Here is a 21,698-nt window from a genome sequence, read left to right on the forward strand (position 1 = left end):
AAATAAGAAACCCACGAGATTGGTTCTTCATTTACTTCTTTCTGCATAATATTATGATCATGTGATTAACAAAATGATTACAGAGACATAGACCCGTATCAGTCTTGGTCAATTATGATAATTCTAATACTTATATATACATAAATAAATGATTTATGCAATGTTTGTTGCTGTTGTTGTTGCTACTGCTGCTCTTGTTTTCCAAACACATATATGGATGTCAAAGTAACCCTTTGTCAGTTACAACGTACCTGCATATACAATCTCCTGAGATTTCACTCAATCAATTCATATGAGATTGCTGTGGGTGTCACAGGTCCAATTTTTTTTTGTCAATTATATCAATTGATTTAAACATAAAATATGATTTCAGAGTATACATAACGGAATTGTTTAATGTTGCATGATAGTAATATTGATATACCTGTAGCTTTTGTATTAATATCTTATTATCTATTCACCTTCAAACTACATTGTCTCTCATTTCTGTGATTAAGTAGCATCAGAATACGTGACTTATCTGATTGTACAGGAAAGTTGTAAAATGGTCTGTTAGTAGGAGATGCGCATTAAAGAGAAATATGAATAATCAAAGAGATTGAGAAAAAGAGAAAGATATATCATTAATGATAGTGAGAACATGATATATGAATAAAGACACTGAGAGAAAAAGAAATGTATATTTCATCAAATCAATTAGAGAAAGAGAACAAAAAAGATATATCATTACAGACAGTGAGAAAAAAAGACAGGTACATTATTAAAGACAGAGAATGAGAACAGATGTGATTTACAACAGAGACAGAGATAGATGTATCATTGATGACAGCAAAAGAGAGAGAGAGAGAGATCATTAAAGACAGTGAGATAAAGAGAATGATATATATATATATCATAAAAAGAGTGGTAGAAAGAAAAAGATGTACCAGTAAAGAAATGGAGAGACAAAGCAATGTATATCACATTTAAACAGCGAAAGAGAAAGATATATCATTGAAAAGAGTATGAGACAGAAAAAACATACTATTCAAGACAGTTAGAGAAATATAGAGAAAGAGATAGACGTATCATTAAAGACATTGAGAGAAAGATATATTTGTAAAGACAGTGAGAGAAAGAGATAAGCATACCATCATGTTCATAATGATGTTGTTCTGAACAGTGGAAAACAGAGATTACCAGAGAGCTAAACAACAGAAGATAATGTGAAAGTAGTAATGGACAGGGGTAAACAAGAAGGAAATAATTTATATAGAGCTTTCATGATGATAATGAAAAGTGGTTTAAGAAAAAATGATACAGATAGAGTATGATGTTTCAGTGTAATGAGAGTGGGAAAAAGTGCATGCACCACTGTCTTGAGAGCAGCACTCTCTTTGGCAAGGAAATATTGCAAATTACATCCAAAATAGTATCATATTAATAGCTTATACTTTTAACCTGGCAAAGGCAAATTATCTATCCATCACTTCTTGCTGAGCTGACTGAAAAATTACAGTGAAAAGGGCAACAATGGGGAAAGTACACTTTCTCTGATCACACAAAAATATGCATTCATCTGCACTGTCAAATCCCTACATTGTCGATGTGATCGACCACCATCATCAACACGCTGAGGGCTGCATCCAACTTTCATTGACGTCAAGCCTGCACCGTTGATATGATCTTGAGTGACATGTGACTATTGGGATCCAAAACATTAGCATCCTGCTGCCACAAATGAATTTCATCTCCCAATGCCAGATCATGAGAGTTGCTCCAAAAAACCATCAGAATAGCTCCAACGATCAAAATATCTATCTGTCACTTATGACCTACAACCACCCATTGGTCACTTTGCGATAGGCCACATCCCTGAAGAATGCCCAGAGAATCACCATCAAACGCAGCGGTCTGTCCCCGAGGTATGCATGAACTACACTTACAGCTATGGGCAGCTCCCCGCCTCACGACACCCCGGTGCACCCAGGGTCACCTGAGGCCGTGCTCCCGTGAGAGAGAGGATGATTGTTTGATCATCCACGACTGAGTTCTTGAGATGGGCTCACATACATCGACAATGAGTCCCTTCTCTGGTGTTTGATTGTCCAAGCATAACTTGCTCAGCGTGTGCTGTAAGGCATTCCCATTCCGTGTCCATTTCTGTTGGTAGAAACACCAAATAAAAAAATAGCAATCATACAGCTGACAGTTAATGAGAATTAATTTATGTATACATTCAATGCATCAATTCAGTTCATTGGGTTGCTTGTAGTGACCATGTAATCTCTTTTTCTGCAATTCATTCATTCATGCACTTATTTTTTTCCTTTCTTCCTTCCCTCCTTTCTTCATTGAACACTCATCCATTCCCTCACTCCATTCATTCATTCATTCATTCATTCATACATTCATTCATACATTCATTCATTCCCTCTTCCATTCATCCGTTCATTCATTCATTCATTCATGCACTCGTTCCTTCGTTCGTTCCTTCGTTCCTTCGTTCGTTCGTTCATTCATTCATTCACTCATTCACTCATTCATTTATCCAGCCATCCATCCATTCATTCATTCATTCTCAAGTTTAAAGATGAAACCAACAAAGCATTAGATACTTGACATTTTAGAGGAATCAGATTTACCACATTGTGTGTGAGATCTAATATAGCACTAACAGAGGGTGGGTAAAGCCAGAATCACAAGGGAGAGGTAACACGTTTTCATAAAGTCCTCTCTTGGAATCCCTTGGACTGACCTGCTTGATGTCATTAGGAACACAGTTTGCGATGTAGACCCTGGAGGTGGGATGGGTTGAAGTCACAGTCAGACACAAGGACTCTTGCTCTACTGTGTCATCTTTGGTGATGATCCAGGACTGCCAGGGGAAAGAAAAAAGTAAATTATAATATTATCAAAGATAGAGATTTTAAAGAGATTTGATTTCCCAAATCTACAGGATGTTTTTGTGCTTGCATTTTTAAATGTGGAGACAGACAAGAGTTTATGGAAACCAATTGCAGTCAGGATAGAACAGAGTTTATTATATCAAGTACAAATTCTTTTCACAGGCAATCAGAATGTGAAAGATATATAAGTAATGATGCTAGAATCTAGTATGCAGGACCTTTATCTATATCAGAATGTTGGAAGTTACATTTTGAATTATGGAGGTTTGCCCTTTTGTTCATGTGAAACGGGATGATAATGCACTATAGCAATGAACAATCATCCAATCTCGGAAGCAACAGGTAAAAAAAAAAAGAAAGACTCAAACAATGGATGCTGAAGTAAATTGAGGCAACCATACGGTCTACTATGTCTTACAATATGGTCACAGGTCAAATATCCATTATAAAAAAAACAACATCCAATTCAATCACTTCATGAAGACATACTTTCAAAATTTCCTCTCTTTTTAAGACACATCTATACATCAGTTTCAGATAATATCAAAGAAAGCTCTACCCAACTACCCAAGGTGGATTTATTCATAGTTTTCCAGCCTCTGCACCATTTCTTTGTAGTTTTCTCAACTTGCATGCATTTCATTAAACATTTTTGACCTTGACACAATTCATCCAAGATGATACTAGAAGTGAATTCAAAGGAAGACACAGTCTTCACTTAAAGAGAAACATCTCTAAAACTGGCACTTCATCGGACGGGATGAAATCTAATTCAAGCTGTCATTACAGAATCCTTTGAAAAATCCTTCACAGAAGATTGGCTGAGCACGGAACATGACATCAGGGAGGTGGACATCAAGCCCATCAAATGACTGAGTTTCCTTTCTAATAAATCTATCATCATCAATTAAAGCATATTGCCTGACCAGTTATACAGAAGCTATGAAAACCCAAGGCTCCAGGGCTCTGCTACATGTGCACCTGTGTGTTCTATTTAGGGAAGTTATTCAAATCAATATCTAAAACTGCTGATCCATGGACCCATAAAGCATATAAACACTGAAATCCTAGTCTATTATGGATAGCTCTCGACATTTTTGGCTCAAATTAACTTTTTTTTTAAAACATAAAGAAAGTGTAAATTCCTCTCATTCCCATGGGGTCCATATTGCATTTTCCCCCAAATTCATAGAATAAACAGGGCTGCTATGGAGTTTCATCAAGACCAGCTTGCATTTGTGACTCACTGATACCTGTGTAGAGTGCACCAATATTTTCTGTCAGTCCGGAACCATGAACAGAAAAATTTGAGAAATTGGCAGTGTTTTACCCTAAGTTTTCGCACCCTCATGGACAAAATCTCAGCTACTCTTGAACCAGCTTGAATCAACTTCTTGAATCAAAAGAAGAATAGTTTTGAACGAAACCGATTATTTTGACACTGAAGAAGAACTCACCTTCCTGATGTCAGAATTCCTCATTAAGATATTCTGACAGCCTTTCTCTAAGTCGGGATTCATTCAAAGTTTGGATTTGAAGAAAGTATATCTCTTTTGCAAACATCACAATAATTTTGCACGGTTGAAGAATAATGTCTTTCATTCATTATCATGTATGAAATCATTCGATGATACACCTCAGTTTGATTGTTTGTTTTTTTCTAAATGAAAAACCAACTCCATGTTATTGGAGAATATGCTTTCCCTTTGTACAGAAAATACCACCTGGAATTTTTGTAGGTCTGGATAACATCACTGGAAATCTATAGTATTTATTCCCTCTCCATAATAAAAGAGTTTTCAGTTTTATTATCCTTAGGAAAGGTCTTAATTACCTACCTCTACCATACACAAGCTTTTACAAGGAAACTAGTTTTCAGGGTTGCAAAAGGGACACACAAATTTGGAGTCCACCTGTTCATTATCAGAAAGACTAACTTGCAGACATATTCATACCAAGGATGGATGACAAGCAAGCTATATGACGAATTTAAAAAAACACCAGAGTTGACTTGACATGTTTTCATGGCTTAGGTGACATGAAAATTTGACAACAAACACTAGAATAGATGATGTTTGTCACCTGATGCCTTTCCTCCTGAGAGCACGGCACCACGATGGGAGGCCAGGCTGAACTCGTGGGATGCGGGGAGGACTCCAGGCAGAGGCTTCCCTGCTGAATCTGGCCGTATATCAGCTCACTGGGACCAGGAATTCTACAAAGGCAATTTGATATATTTTTGTGCAGAATTAGAATTCACTGGGAGCATATAGGTAACCCTAAACTCGTTTTAGGATGTCAGTAATGCATACACAGCACACTGCAGGGTAAGTGAAAGTCATGAAATATTCATTGTGCTTGGAATCTTTATTTCATATAGCCTAAAGCCATCGGAGCAAAATTCCACTTGATGTATGACATTCATTTGCTTTACCTGTTACTTCCTGAAATGTCAAAGCATCATTTAAAAAAAAGAAGAAGAATAAGTTGTCCTAAATATGATCACTTTTGCATCATTTCTAGACACAGAGAGACATGAACGCCTGAAATGACTACAAATTAATTCACTTTATATCATAATTTCTCTCATCATCTTTTCTCAATTTAATTTTATTAGTTATGTCAATGGCATTAGCTACATTTACCATCTGATACTTCATCTTATTTCTACCAACCCATACCTGCTAACATTTCAAGATGAAATATCTTACTCGTGGATTGCAAAAATCTTATTTTATATGCAAACTGAAGTTAAAAATCTTACTTTCAGTCAAATCTTCAGAAAATACACATGAAAGGTATATCTAAATATTTTTTTAAAATCTTATTTCTCTGACAGAAAATCTATTTTGCTATTTTTAACGTAAAAAATCTTACTGAATCTGATAGAATCTTATTAGTTGGCAAGTATGCCAACCCCTTTCTTCATACGAGAAAGAGCAAAACATCTTCCCGTGCAATACCATTCCATGAGATGTGTGACTACACTGGCAGACTAATATAGAAGTCTGGTGTAACCATGAGAAACATTCCTTCTTTTTTTTTTTCCATCACAAAAATATGAGCGCAACCTAGCAAACATGCTTGTAGACACTATAGCTCTCAAGTTCTTGAATCAAAGCATAGGGCAGCACACAACAGATGGCACTCTTCTCACCAGATAATTATTATCTGCAAATTCCAGGGTTTTGGTCATATTCTCTCTTATTGTTTATCTAAGACCTCTAGCAATTACTAAAACTCACTTCAATTCTGGATAAACTGTTGACAGATACCACTTGAAAGTTTTGCATTGCAGCTGTTCCCTCAATTCTTTTCGGCTCGTCACACTGTGAGAAAGAGAGAAATAAAAAGAGAAAAGAGTAAATATATAGGTAATGGGAGAAGAAAAATACATGTAAGAAAACTTTGATGCTATATTTGAAAATGAAGCACTAACTGCAAAGCTTTCTCTTACATGCTTTTAATGCTTGTACAAATGCTGTATGATTATGTATGTTATTACAAAATGAAATGTACAAGATTCTGCATTTCAGCCATCTCCATGGCTAATTCTTAATAAACCATTACCATTACCATTATTATGCTTGTCTAAAGTGAAACAGGGTCATTTCTCAAATAAACATAACAAAGGCAAGCATAAAGAGGAAATTACTTTCTTCTGCTGGAACAAGTGTTCTATTCATTAAAAAAAACCAACAAACAAACATTTTGTCTGTTCATATTTGCACACATATCATAGCAATTCATATTCTATGTGAGAGCAACCGAAAGTGCGTTCAAAACTGAAGTTCAAAATTGCAAAGAACTCTCCATATGTCTGGGACAGGAAATTTTATGTTTAATCCACTTTGTTGTGATTGAAATCATATCTTTCACTGGAATCTAGATATAGCATGACATAGCGTGCAAAATCCTTATTTACACATTAGGCAGCTGGAAAATGGACTTGGTGGATTAGAAAGAAGAAGAAATCATAACATGATGAAATTCTTGTACAAATGCACTGCAGAGTTATCTACAACTTTGTCCTAACATGAATATCGCCCTCTAGTGATGACTATTATCTACAAACACTGCATGAATTTGTCTTGTTCCTTGCCTTACTTTTTACAAAGTTCCCTGATTCATTTAGACTTTTAAAACTTTACAATGCATGCATAAAACTCCAAACTAAGAGTTTGGTTTTTCTCAAACATTTAGGATTTTTGTCTTCCACTCTAGGTTCTTCCAGTTTGTTAGATACACATCAGTGAAAGTTTGGGGAAAATCTGACAATCTGTTCATAAGTTATGAATTTCTAAAGTATCTGTGTGCAAGTCACTGCTGGATGAGAAGACTATTACAGTGTATGATGTCACATGCATAGAATGATATAGGGAAAATATAAAGAGAATTTCACAAAATTTTATATTTCGAAAAAAAGTGCACATTTCCTTGACTTGTCACTGACGTTTTTTACGGGTAATATTATTTCCCCCACCTTCTGAAAGAGGCAAGTCAAGTGTTCTTTTATTATGCAAGAGAAATGAAAATATGCTGAATTTTCTTTATATTTTCTTTATATTGTTCTACACAAGTGACATCACCAGCTGCAGTAGTCTTCTCATCCTGCGATGGCGGCACAGAAACTTCAAAAATTCGTAACTTTTGAACAGATTGTCCAATTTTCCTCAAACTCTAACTGATGCTTTCTATTAATATTGCTGCATTCACTCAATCCACATGTCTGTGAAGGAGAACTTGTCCTTTGAGTTTATCCAGGGCAACACACAAGCCTGCTGGAAGTTTTTTCAAGAGACTTGCCTAACGCTGCAAAACTCAAATTTGTAAAACAAATACCTTTACAATTTAAGAGAAGCAAACAGGAATTTAACCCATTGAGGACAAGTCCCGAGTATACTCGGGCAAGCGTTTATGGGAAATGCGTGTTGTAGCAAAATCAAACCGTCCTCAATGGGTTAAGAAAGAAATACTGATTTTGATAGCACTTTGAAATCTGCCTATTTCAATATATACATCTCCTAATCAATGGGTAACTGATGTCTTTCACACAGAAGCTCTGAAATGCTGACAAAATAGTGTCAGAGTAATGAAAGCACATAAGACAATGCACAACTGGAATATGTTATATTCTTTTGCAAACTTGGTTTAGGTTGCAACAACTGGATATTAAAAGTGCATTCTATGTGATGCAAAATGAGTTTTTGAAGCAGCACACAAGACAACTTTGTATCCCGGCCACTATAAAACATTTCTTGATAAGAAACTACTGATTAGAAAATAGTTTTGTCAGTTCCTTATATGGCTATGCTTTCATAAATTCCAAAAACATGCTTTAATATTTCACTCGCAGGAATATCATGTTATCATATCGACAACTACAACAAAATGTGGTGGGAAGTTTTACACTTTTTTCTTTGTATTACAGACATCTCAGCCAAGTCTCCACATTCCCTCCTAATCAAATCAAATCAAATTGGATTGACTTAATTTGTAGTCCTGAAATGTCAAACTCAATTTAGATCTCCAGTACATAAACACTCCTTTACATTTGCAGCATTTCTCACTTCTCAACTTGCTAAATCACTGCTGCGAATTTCCTACCCTGATTCTGAGAGCTACGGTGGTTTAGATTGAATTTGGACGCAGACTCAGAGGGAGCGAGGCGAGGTCGTCTGCCCTTTTAAGGCTGGTATCAGAGCTTCTCAATTACACAGATTTTCAGCCGTGCCCTGATGATTGACACTCTGTGATTGGTACCAGGAATGTTCTATTCTATCTAATACTCCATCCATCGGCAGCTGACGAGACAGAACATGACTCTCGTTCTTTAATCGCTATATGGGCGTCCGCCAAATCTGACTTCTGGTGGAAAAGGAAAAATAACTTGCGACTGACATCTTACACCTGCACCAGCTGCTTTTTTCTTTTTCTTTTTCAGGATACATTCCAAGTGGTGTGGCTTTACCAGATGATTTGAGGTCTGTACACTGATTGCTTGTTATATTGTACTTTGTGATCTTTAAGATATTCTTTTCCCACATTGATTTAGATTTACATGGAGAAGATAAGTTGCATGGACAATTTGATTCAAAGTCTAGCCTAATATGCAGCAGGGTAAAGCAGAACATCAACCCATTAAGGATTTGTTCCCAAGTAGGTTAGACAATGATAAACATTACTCTCCGGAGTGATATTGAATAAAACTGCCAGTCAAATACAGATTGTATTATTTGACAAATAATGTCAAGGTGAACTCTGCAATCGGATTTTAATGTACAATTTGTGGAGTTTCTGGTAACAGCAGAGTTTTAATATCCAAAACGAGTCAATTGTAACTAAGACATTCATCATGGCACGGTATTCACTATTGTGAAATTAAAAACCACTCTAAAAACATTCTCAAAAACCACAGGCAATCACTCAATATCAACCATTTGATGTGAGTCAATCGCCCCCAAAAAAATTGTTATGATATATTGCTGATATGAAAACAACTTCCACTGCTATCACCTATTTACAATGTACTGATCTTGTGCTAAAAATGCCGAGCTGCCAAACATGAGTGAGTGCTTTGAATGAGACACTGCAAGGGAACCAAGCAACCCAAGCCTGAGGGATCGAAGCGACTGGGGTGGGGGTGAAAAGGGTTCCCCCTTCCATGGGAGGAAGCTTTGATAATTCTATATTCTAAATGGTATAATCTGGTTCCAAATAGTCATGATTATAGCTTTCCATTTTGCAGATACAGCATCAAATCCACCTATCAGATTGAGACAGTTAGGGTGGGATTTCACGGAGCACGCGAACGATTTGCGAAGGACGCGAGTAGCAAAATCCAGCATTCGTATTTTAGTCTGCAAAAGATCGCCAAACGAACGTGAGGGTTCGGAAGCGTCGTCAATTGTTCGCGAATGTCGTTTTTACTTCGGCGAGAATTTCAAAAAAGTTTGAAATTTTTTGCGAACCTTTTCCGCACACTTGGTCATGATTTGCTCGGGAATTGTTCTCGAAAGTGTCTTTAAAGCCTCGTCATATGCGCAAGACCTTCGCAAGACACGCGCGATGTTCGCAAAATGTTCGTGAAACCCCAAACAGACTCCGAAACTTTGGAGAATGTCTCACGTATGTTACGCGAAAACTGCGAAGTTTTTCCGATCATTTTACGACGTAATCGCAAACTGTTCGCGTACCTTTTGAGATATTCTCGCGAACGTTTAGCGCACGTTTGGGGGATGCATGACCTATACGTTTTCTACAAATAAAAATCGTAACATACATCTAAACATCAAACAATTATTAACAACTATAGTAACAAAAGAAATTAAAGACTAGCAAAGAGTAATAAATGTTTGATATACAAAAAAAAAAATCGTAGAATACACTTAGAATTAATCTAAAGTATGTAAAAGCTCATTTGAACTATAGAGATTATGTGTTGGAGGAACTGCAAAAAAAAAAAGATCAAAGGCTTTACTAGTGGAGATATGTCCTAGGAAAAAAAATGTAGGCAAGCACACGATAGAGAAATGAGAGAAAAAGAAAGGAGAAATAGAGGAAAGAAAAAAATTCAACTCAAGACAGCTTCCACCTCTCCTTGGGTACATTTTCTCCCATGATTATTGAAAATTTTTCGTTGTTCGCATTTCCGTCGCGTGTTCTTCGTGTACGTAACATGCTGTACTTTAGCAATGATACACACGACATTCGCACATACGTCGTGGAAATTTCGCACAAATTGCGCAAGAATAGTTTTCGGCTTCATTGTCGGAAAACATTCGGATAAAAACTTTTCCGAATGTTGGATTTTGTCATTCGCGTCCTTCGCAAATCGTTCGCGTGCTCCATGAAATCCCACCCTTAGAACTGGATGAATGCCATGATAGTAAGCAGCCCTGAAAAATGGTCTTTAGAGCCCCAAATGCAGATGGGATACCATGGTGCAACAGTGAGTAACCTACCTGGCCCGATTGCGTTTCGTATTTTCTAGGAAGTATGCAAGATTTTCTTCACTATACTCACTCTCCATAGGGCTTCCCTCTGGCTGACGGTCTAGCATTGTAAAATAAAACTTTGAACTCATCCATCCAGACTTCCGCTGTCCGCCTTGTGTTCCTACAATCAAAGACAACATGACAATCACTGTACACTCTGAAATAAGACCAATGATATAACATAGAAACAATGGAAGCAACTTATATTGTTACTAGGTGAAATAAGTCAAATACAGATAACAGATCATATGAAGGGAAAGTTTTCCTGAAGCATTGGGTCATTATTGAAATACCCCCCCCCCTCAAAAAAACAACACACAAACAAGCAAACAAACAAAAAACACACACACACAAATGTATTGTGACATCATGTATACTACCTAACATGAATTCCTAATGTCAAACTGAAATGTACATCATCCATTAGTACGGTTCTCGATCAATAACCAAAAAAGAAAAAAGAAAAAAAAAAGAAAAAAGGATTGCGACATCATGTATACCAGCATGAATTCCTAATGACAAATTGAAATGCGCATCATCCATCAGTAGGGTCCTCAATCAATGGAATCAGAGCACTTCAGCATCGTGGAGAGTGGTCTGGTCTACTTTTATTGTAAACAAGTCTTATTATTTGTTAGATGATTGCCTGGTGTGCATTCACCCCTTGAAAAAGATGCTTTACCTACCATATCCCTTGTGACGTGGGTGTCTCCAGGACAGCATCAATGTGAGTGATGAGACTACCAAGGGCAAATAAGACTGCTATCACTCTTTTTATAATCCCCTATAGAAATTATGGTACAACCCCCTCTCCCCCCCCCCCCCCCAAAAAAAACCCCAAAAACATCCAAAACAACATGTCTGAAAGAACTGACACTACCAAAATAATTGATTCCTATTGATTCATTTGATGTCTACTTTGTGTCTGTGTCTAAATCTTCAATACATCCTTGTATTGTTCTTTGTCCTTTTTTTTTATTTGTAAATAATGATTTGTTCCTGTTTTGCATACCTAAAAGCATATTATGATTCTATTTACACACAGCTTTCTAGATAAAGTAACATTAAAGCTGAAGAGGTTTTACTGTCTTTAGATAATTGCAGTCAATTTAAGTAACCTAAAAAAGGTGGCATCAAATGTGACGAGAATAATCATACATCTTTTTTTCCATCGGCAATATGAAGGTATTTTTCTTGAAGTGGAACAACAGACTAGTCCTAGTTGACCTTTTGCATAACGAAGGAAAATCAGTCTCCATGGAAACAAGGAAAAGTAGAAATTACGCGGTGCGTAATATATGTCCCCGCCGGAAGTAGCATTTAGTAGCAAAATGTACAATATAGGTAAAAAGATGTGTAGAAGTTTTGAAGCCCTCACCTAGTGCCATCACTTAAAGCAAACGGAATCGAAATCGGGTTAGAAATGGCGAAGGAGAAGCATTTTGTAGCCAATGTACAATATAGGTAAAAAAATCAAGGTCAAAGGTCAAAGAAGTCAAAGGTCAAAATTCTGTGTAGAAGTTTTGAAGCCCTCACCTAGTGCCATCACATAAAGCAAACGGAATCGAAATCGGGTTAGAAATGGCGAAGGAGTAGCATTTGGTAGCAAAATGTACAATACAGGTCAAAAATCAAGGTCAAAGGTCAAAGAAGTCAAAGGTCAAAATTCTGTGTAGAAGTTTTGAAGCCCTCACCTAGTGCCATCACTTAAAGCAAACGGAATTGAAATCGGGTTACAAATGGCGAAGGAGTAGCATTTTGTAGCAAAATGTACAATATAGGTCAAAAATCAAGGTCAAAGGTCAAAGAAGTCAAAGGTCAAAATTCTGTGTAGAAGTTTTGAAGCCCTCACCTAGTGCCATCACATAAAGCAAACGGAATCAAAATCGGGTTAGAAATAGCGAAGGAGTAGCATTTTGTAGGCAATGTACAATATAGGTCAAAAATCAAGGTCAAAGGTCAAAGAAGTCAAAGGTCAAAATTCTGTGTAGAAGTTTCGAAGCCCTCACCTAGTGCCATCATATAAAGCAAACGGAATCAAAATCGGGTTAGAAATGGCGAAGGAGTAGCATTTTGAAGCAAAATGTACAATATAGGTCAAAGGTCAAGGTCAAAGGTCACAACTGAAATTCTGTATAGAAGTTTCAAAGCTCCCATGTAGTGCTATCATATAAAGCAAACAGAATCAAAATTGGGTTAGAAATGGCGAAGGAGTAGCATTTTGAACATTTTGATCACACACGGACGCACACACGGACGGACGGACGGACACACGGACGGACACACGGACGGACACACGGACAGACGGACACACGGACACACACACGTACGGAGCCCGTTTCATAGTCCCCTGCTCGAACTCGTTCGGCGGGGACAACAAAGCTACATGCCTTTATTACAGGAAAGCCTGTGAGTTAAGAACTTGTCTGATTGGATTGATTTTGCCCCCAAAATTAGTGAGGTAGACACCTCAGCTGCTGTTTAGTTCGACAATTAACATTGTACTGCAATTAGGAGAGGGCAATTACTTCCCACGCTGAGCTTATGATATGCAGCTAAACATCATGTCACAAAGTGTTAACTTTGAAGCCTTTATAATGTGGATCCAGCACTACTGCCAACGAAATCTAATTAAGAAGGTGTCTGCTGCCGAAATCATTCCTTCTTTCGGAGGAAACTTTCCCGTCTGAGAGAAAGGAAAAGATCAAAACAACAATAAGCCACGAAAGCCTGTTTAAAAACAGACATATTACCTTCAAAGGCTGTGATGATGCGAATGTCATTAGGCTAGCAAATCTATTACCCTTGGTGCAGTGCCAAACCCATAAATATGACACACATTATTGGCAAACAGGTAAGAAAAAAAAAACAACAACAAAGGCCCTCTTTGATATGATAGTCATTAAATCATCGACTGGCTTCCTATTACCTACATTGCCATATTTCTTTGAGAGAGAAGGCTGAACTTCACAATTTTCCAAATTTCTGTTTTTGATGCGCAGGCTCCTTTTTGTGGGACACAGAATATTAGCTATAGTGATTGGCTTTCGGCCAAACTACATACTCACAAGAAATTAGTCTGAATTTTGTTGGTTCATGTATCAAAATGTTTGGTCCCAAGCTGTAGGCTTTCTGCAATGTTACAATCTCTATTCAAACAAGTGATTACGGCAATAGACCTCGAGAAGTAGACTATACATCATGCTATAAAAATTCCTGCGTTGGTTCAGAAGTGCACTTGATAATATCTAAGCAATGAAATGATATGACTGTCACACCGATAAGAAAACATCCAGAGACCAAGATAACAGGTAAATCACCTTCCAAAAATGCTGCTGTTGTAGACTACCTTTCGTATTCATAACTTTGACTCTTATGATGGCTGTTTGATGGAACATCTGTATTATTTGATTGCTGCATACACAAAATTTTTTTCACACAATTCTGAGATTTGGAGGTCACTCGAGTGCCTATTTATCCCCGACAGAGACTTGTCAATCACAGAACACACAAATCCCCTGCTCTCTATACCCTGCCCCCCCCCCCCCCACACCCTTCCATAATTTTCCTGTGCCCTGACTCTTCATAACACATTCCAAAATCACACGCCTAGTTTGGTCGGAGCAGGAGAGACATGCAGAAATGTACGCGGAGAAGGAATGACGGACAAGCGCTGTCGGATGACCCGATTTCTTCCCCGCGTCACATGATATCAGAGATCAGGGCCTCCCGCAGGGACGAGAGATGGATTCACCACGTCACATGACACAGTTCGTTCTGCGCACAGTCCTGGGCTAAAAAGTTTGGATGATACTACCCCTGTCACACTGATGGATCTGCCATATCTCTGCTCCATTCTATCTTTTCTCTTCCATCTCACATTTCTTCCCTATCTCAGTGTTTCTTACAATCCTTCCTCACCTCTCCAACTTACAGCTTCTATAAATATCTCTGTCCTTGGAGAAGGGATGGCACGACATCTTGGGATCAGTCAAAGATGATATGATCGATTTCTTTTTTTTTATATTCCCTATATCATTTCACACATACCATAAAAGCTGAAATTTTTGCACATTTCTTGCAACAAGAAACTGGCACAAAAATAAAAGCATGCAACCATTTTTGCTTGCAATATGTTTCAGTACCGGTACTCAATGTCTTGATTCTGTGGAATTAAAAACACACAAAATTCATCTGACTCAGCCGAGCATGAAAAATCACTCATGCGGTAGTATCAAATTTTACAGTAATTCAAATTACTTATAAGAAATAAATTATCATTCATTTATTCATTCTTCCCTACAAAGCTGCACCAAAACAGAAGAGTAATGTGAATCATTTCTTTTCTTTTTCCTGCAAAAAAAGAAAAGAAAATAAGAATGCAAGCAAGCCAAGAGGAAATACTTTATAACTGTCAACATATAGTTTGTGTTGATAAACAAGCATATCAAGTTACTCCCGCCCCCTCACACTCTCCCCCCCCCCCAAAAAAAAAAAGAAAAAAAGAAAAAGAAATGCATCAGCTGCAAAGAGACAGTGAACTATTTTTCTCACTCCCCCACAAGCAGGGATGAGAATCAGAAGATTGATGGGTATAAATGTTGTGTTTCACAAAATCTGAAAAACCTGAGATAAACCCAAGATTATGCAGGTTTAATATAAATCCAACCTCACCCCCATTCAAGATTGGCTATAATTCACCTAACAAATAATTTCATGTAATCGCTCTCTCTCTCTCTCTCTCTCTCTCTCTCTTTTAGATTGGCATGTTTTCATGAAATTTGGATTCACATGCTGAGAAAAAAAGGAATATCAGAGAGAACATATTCTTAAATGACTTATTGGAATGGAAAGAGTGCATTGACTTGACTGCACAGATCCAAATTCATCTTGTTGCCCAAAATACTTAGTTAGTAATGCTCCCCCTCCCCCTGTACTGTATCATGATTACTCCTTATAGCAAATCACTTGACATTTCGATATGGCTTTCTCATCATCCAACCATCCATCATTCTGACAACAGGTTGATTTATTCAATATCTATCCATCCATTCTATCCACAGGTTGATTCTCACTATCATCCATCTCACTATATCCACAGGTTGATTCAATCACTATCAATCTATCTCTCTATCATGCTATCCACAGGTTGGATCGATCCATCCATCCATCCATTCTATCCACAGGTTGATTCATTCACTATCTATCCATCCATCCATCCATTCTACCCACAGGTTGATTCATTAACTATCTAGCTATCTCTCTATCATGCTATCCACAGGTTGGATCTATCCATCCATCTATCATTCTACCCACAGGTTGATTCATTCACTATCTATCCATCCACAGATTGATTCATTCACTATCTATCCATCTATCATTCTATCCACAGGTTGATTCATTCATTCATTCATGATCTATCCATCTATCACTGTATCCACAGGTTGATTAACTTACCATCTATCCATCCATCTATCATTCTATCCACAGGTTGATTCATTCATTCATTCATGATCTATCCATCTATCACTGTATCCACAGGTTGATTAACTTACCATCTATCCATCCATCTATCATTCTATCCACAGGTTGATTCATTCATTCATTCATGATCTATCCATTCATCACTGTATCCACAGGTTGATTAACTTACCATCTATCCATCCATCTATCATTCTATCCACAGGTTGATTCATTCATTCATTCATGATCTATCCATTCATCACTGTATCCACAGGTTGATTAACTTACCATCTATCCATCCATCTATCATTCTATCCACAGGTTGATTCATTCATTCATTCATGATCTATCCATTCATCACTGTATCCACAGGTTGATTAACTTACCATCTATCCATCCATCTATCTTCTATCCACAGGTTGATTCATTCATTCATTCATGATCTATCCATTCATCATTGTATCCACAGGTTGATTCATTTACCATCTATCCATCCATCTATCACTCTATCCACAGGTTGATTCATTCATTCATTCATGATCTATCCATTCATCACTGTATCCACAGGTTGATTAACTTACCATCTATCCATCCATCTATCATTCTATCCACAGGTTGATTCATTCATTCATTCATGATCTATCCATTCATCACTGTATCCACAGGTTGATTAACTTACCATCTATCCATCCATCTATCATTCTATCCACAGGTTGATTCATTCATTCATTCATGATCTATCCATTCATCATTGTATCCACAGGTTGATTCATTTACCATCTATCCATCCATCTATCATTCTATCCACAGGTTGATTCATTCATTCATTCATGATCTATCCATTCATCATTGTATCCACAGGTTGATTCATTTACCATCTATCCATCCATCTATCATTCTATCCACAGGTTGATTCATTCATTCATTCATGATCTATCCATTCATCATTGTATCCACAGGTTGATTCATTTACCATCTATCCATCCATCTATCTTCTATCCACAGGTTGATTCATTCATTCATTCATGATCTATCCATTCATCATTGTATCCACAGGTTGATTCATTTACCATCTATCCATCCATCTATCATTCTATCCACAGGTTGATTCATTCACTATCAATCTTTCAATATCACCTGTCGCTCAGTTCAGTTGTGATTCAACTTTTGGCCACTCTTAAATTACATCAGAGCGTAAGATGGTCGTCATTTCCTGAAATAAGCTGGCAAACTCCCGCAGCACTACAGGCACTCAGAAGGAGTTCCTTTGATGGGAGGGGCACTAAAAATAAAAATTTATATCCGCTGCGGAGAGGGTCGCGGCAAACGCCGTTGACCCCGAACCAACCCGTACCTGATGTATGTGTTTGCGTTCCCATCGGGGAAGGTGTAGGGATGTTTCTTGCGGAAGACGTGCCCCACTCGACTACAGGGAATGATCTCGAGACTGCCCCCACACTGCCAGACACGGAAGGAGATTTCTGCGGGAAGAGAAGAGAGACAGAAATAGTGAGAAAAAAAAATGGACAGGTGAGAGATTGATAGACAGAAAGTGTGAGAAATAAAGAAAGATGAAGAGGGAGACAGATAGAGAGGAGAGAGAAAGAGAGGGAGAGAGGGAGAGAGGGAGAGATAAAGAATGACATGTAAAGACAAAATTTGAGAGAAAATAGAGAGAGAAAATGAGAATGACATTTATGGAGAGAGAAGAAAACAGGAGGGAAATGAAGAATGACATTTAGACAGGGGGGAGAGAGAGAGAGAGAGAGAGAGAGAGAGAGAGAAAGTGCATAAGTAATCACTTCTCACACTTTAACAATGAAACTTACCAGGGGGGGGAAATCCCATAAAACAGAGATTCACAAATGCTAGGGAAAACTTATATGAATGAAGAAGACTCAAGGGGGGGGGGGGGGGGGGGAGATGAGGAAGAGGAAGCCGGAACGTGAATTCTCTCCGGAGAGGATGTGGCGTGATTAAGGAAGATGCAAAGCGCCTATCCCTCGGATGGTCGGCGGGCCTGGGGTCACGCTACGATTTCCCAACACACAGCTTGGCTTCAGCCATTTAAAGCCTGCAGCAGACTAGGGGGACTTTGAGTGAATATGTCATTGACCACTTTGGTCAGCCTTCACAGGGTTAGGGGAAAATTTTGTCAGTTCCCATTATTGAGAGCGAAAATGACCGTGCATGCACCCCATCTTCTAGCTAGCAGACAGTCTTCTGCAAAGCAATGTCATGCAAATGTGAAACTGTCATTACAATTCATGGGAAAATTTGACAAATCATTTCTGCATTAGTAGCAGAAAGATTATTATTGATGCCAAATTGTCGGCAGAACATTGGCAAATTGCTCACACACGTGTGAATGCGTTGGTCCCCTCTCTTCCCCCCCCCCCCCCACCCACGGGGATTTCATTTCCACATAAAGAGTAGTGGGAGTACATGACAGGATTTGGGTTAATACAGCATGTCACAGGCTGTGCTTATAAGACACAGATGGTGTGGAGGTCCTATATGTATCTGTGAATGCTGTACATTTTTTTAATTGAAAATGCTGCCAGTTTAATCACATGAGTCTTACTCTTCATTCTTGAAGTGCCGGTGAATTTTGCCAATAAAATGATTCTTAAAATCTTCTGCTATTGTATTCCCATGATAAAAATAGCCAGGAGCTTGAAGCAATCAGTAGGAGACAGTGATGACATATCACAACCATTTAAACCAACGTTGGCTTCATACACACGAAAACACTATGCATTTGTGATTAAAATACTCTTTAACTATGTGCAAGCAATTTTCCTTTGCTCTCAACAACAAAATGAGAAAACTGCCACTTTCACGGCTCAATGCATGCAGTTGTTGATGTACAGAGTACTGATGTACTTTAACCATCCGGTACATATCTCAATTTGCTTTACTCATCAGCATTTTTTTACCTTTGATTTACAATCATCTTTTTTTTCATCTATTTGGAGAAAGTGATTGAGAAAAAAAAGTAGTGATATGATAGCATCACATATATGTAAAAATTAAGGAAAGTAATTCAAAGTAAATTTGAAACAAGTTATGATGGAAAAAACATTATTTATAATGCATGGTAGTATGAGAACACCCCCCCCCCCAAAAAAAAAAGAACTTTCAATAGGGTCATCAAACAACAATTTTTTTTTTACATTTCACAATCACAATTTATCAATCATTCATATTTTTGGTTTTCTTCTTTCCAAATGGCCAGAACTTGTAATATTCTTTCTTTTCTTTTTTCCAAACAAGCAGCTCCAAATGACATTGCCTCTCTTTGAGTCAGCCGATGATGTGTTGACAAATCATACAGCCTGGAAAATTGGAGACCAGTGCATCCCCCCCCCCCCCCACCACCACCCACCACCATCTGGATGTCTCTCCGTCATCTTACCAAAGTTCTCTCCACCCCAGATGTCCATCAAGGTGTCGTACTTGCCCAGCTGGTAAACCAGTCGTGATTGATGACAAACAGCCCGCCTGCGATCATGGGAGTCCTGGGACGAGCGAAAATAAACAGAGATTCCGCGATGATCGTATATTATTTCAGAATGCAGCTTTATGACCGGAACAGTGAGGCTTGCGTTTGGGGTGAAGCATCTCTGCTTGTATGCAACCATCATGGCAACCATTTTCATATATCATCACATACACCAGGCTCAGCGAAGGCACTTGATAATTACGCTTTTCAATATCATCCTTTAATAAAAAGAAATGAAATCTCATCTATTTCAAGTCTATGGATGGATGTTGCTTAAGTGATATATCATGCAGTAGCATACTTTTCTTTTTCTTTCATGGCCATTTACAATGAAACTTCATCATTTCCATTCAATCAAGAAAAAAAAATCATCTGTATAGTACAGATACAATAATACTGTATCAATACAGTTACACATGTACATAAAATCCCTATAAAGCAGTCTTATAAATATGCATAATGGATGCCATTGTGTGGGACATGAAAATACCCTCCTGGCTACACACAACACCAAGATAAATTGTTTACCTTCTTTTTCACTTTTTGCTCTAAACAGGCATTAGGGGTCTAGACGACAGGCTCACATTTCAGAGGGTGCAGAGTAAGAAAGAACATGCAATACATGGAATACGAGAGGCAATGTTCCTGCCCTCCCCTCCCCCAATTATAGTGGTAGAAGTCACTTGAATATATAATAACATGTAAACACATTAACAATTTGTTAGTGTTGGCTTTCGTTTGTTTGATTTTTCCTTTTGGTGCTAGGGAGAGAGAAGGAGTGACAATGCAACTTTTTCATTAGTTTTCTTTAATTTTTCTTTATAGGCTGCATTTCAAGATTATACTTTTCAAGAGTAGAAAGGGCTCCACGATGTCTCCTGTACAAGTTCCCCTTCTGACACATGAGAGTTAGAACATGGCAAAACCTCTTGCAGAATCTGGGTCAAATTAATCTTCTGCGCCTTACTAGCATTTCAAAGTGGGCGTGATGTTAGAAAAGTCATCACATTCTTTTCCCTATGTTTATGCAGCTACTTGCGCTACAACTTGAGAGCAATTTCTTCGTCTCCATGAGCTCTAATTCTCGTCTGTGAGAGCATGTTCGGGAGTCACCGATACCGACGCATCAAATCCGGTGATACCAAGAAGTTCAATGCTTCATTTGTTGCTCGTAACGTGAGAAAATTAGATTGTGTTCAATTTGCTGCATCACAGTGTTGCCTCTTCGATGCATTTTGTGTAACACATAGCAATGAAGGGTGAAAAAGAGCATGACGACAAAGAAAGCCTCTCGACTAGGTGACAGACGGTTTTTCTATTCACACCTAAGATGGTGAACATCAGCCCCAAACCCAACAAAGCAAATGACAACAGTGATGTGTTCTCTCTAAATTTCTAGACATGTATTTCCCCAAGGGCTGAGCTTGGACATGACAGCAAAATAAGAGTCTTGAGTGATGATTGTCTAATGCCGTTGGGAACAGGCAAAATTTTGTGTTCATGAAGCCAGACTGATTCCAGACAACAAAGGTTAAAGACTGCAATTTTCTGTTAAGGTCTGGGGAATCGAGAAAAAAAAAAAGAGCACACAGCATCATCATTACCAGACAGTCAGGCTGAGTTGCATTCACACACCCGCTTTTCTTATGCCAAAGGTGATCAATTGCAAACAGTTGAACATGGATTTTTACCTGCCTGTAGGCATTTTAATGACAGCCATACAGATCAACTTCCTAAAAGATCACAATCACTCAACATAAGTGGAAATCAAAAGGGGACTATCCAACTTATGGAATCCATTCATTACGGACATATCTAGCTCCCATTTAAATTTTGGTTGAGATG

The 21,698-nt window shown here is 38.0% G+C and overlaps 1 protein-coding gene across 1 annotated transcript in view; it reads right to left on the reverse strand.

Moving 5' to 3' along the window:
- Positions 1 to 1,971: 1,971 nt before the first annotated feature.
- The window catches only part of LOC140231432 (polypeptide N-acetylgalactosaminyltransferase 2-like), a 136,215-nt gene continuing 116,488 nt past the window's right edge, over positions 1,972 to 21,698 (reverse strand). The window contains 8 exon segments of the mRNA XM_072311559.1: positions 1,972 to 2,142; positions 2,738 to 2,857; positions 4,971 to 5,103; positions 6,134 to 6,217; positions 10,914 to 11,006; positions 17,703 to 17,829; positions 19,767 to 19,820; positions 19,823 to 19,869. Coding sequence (XP_072167660.1) covers positions 1,972 to 2,142; positions 2,738 to 2,857; positions 4,971 to 5,103; positions 6,134 to 6,217; positions 10,914 to 11,006; positions 17,703 to 17,829; positions 19,767 to 19,820; positions 19,823 to 19,869 — 829 coding nt within the window.

This window comes from Diadema setosum, chromosome 1, assembly GCF_964275005.1.
Source record: "Diadema setosum chromosome 1, eeDiaSeto1, whole genome shotgun sequence".
Taxonomy (NCBI): Eukaryota; Metazoa; Echinodermata; class Echinoidea; order Diadematoida; family Diadematidae; genus Diadema; species Diadema setosum.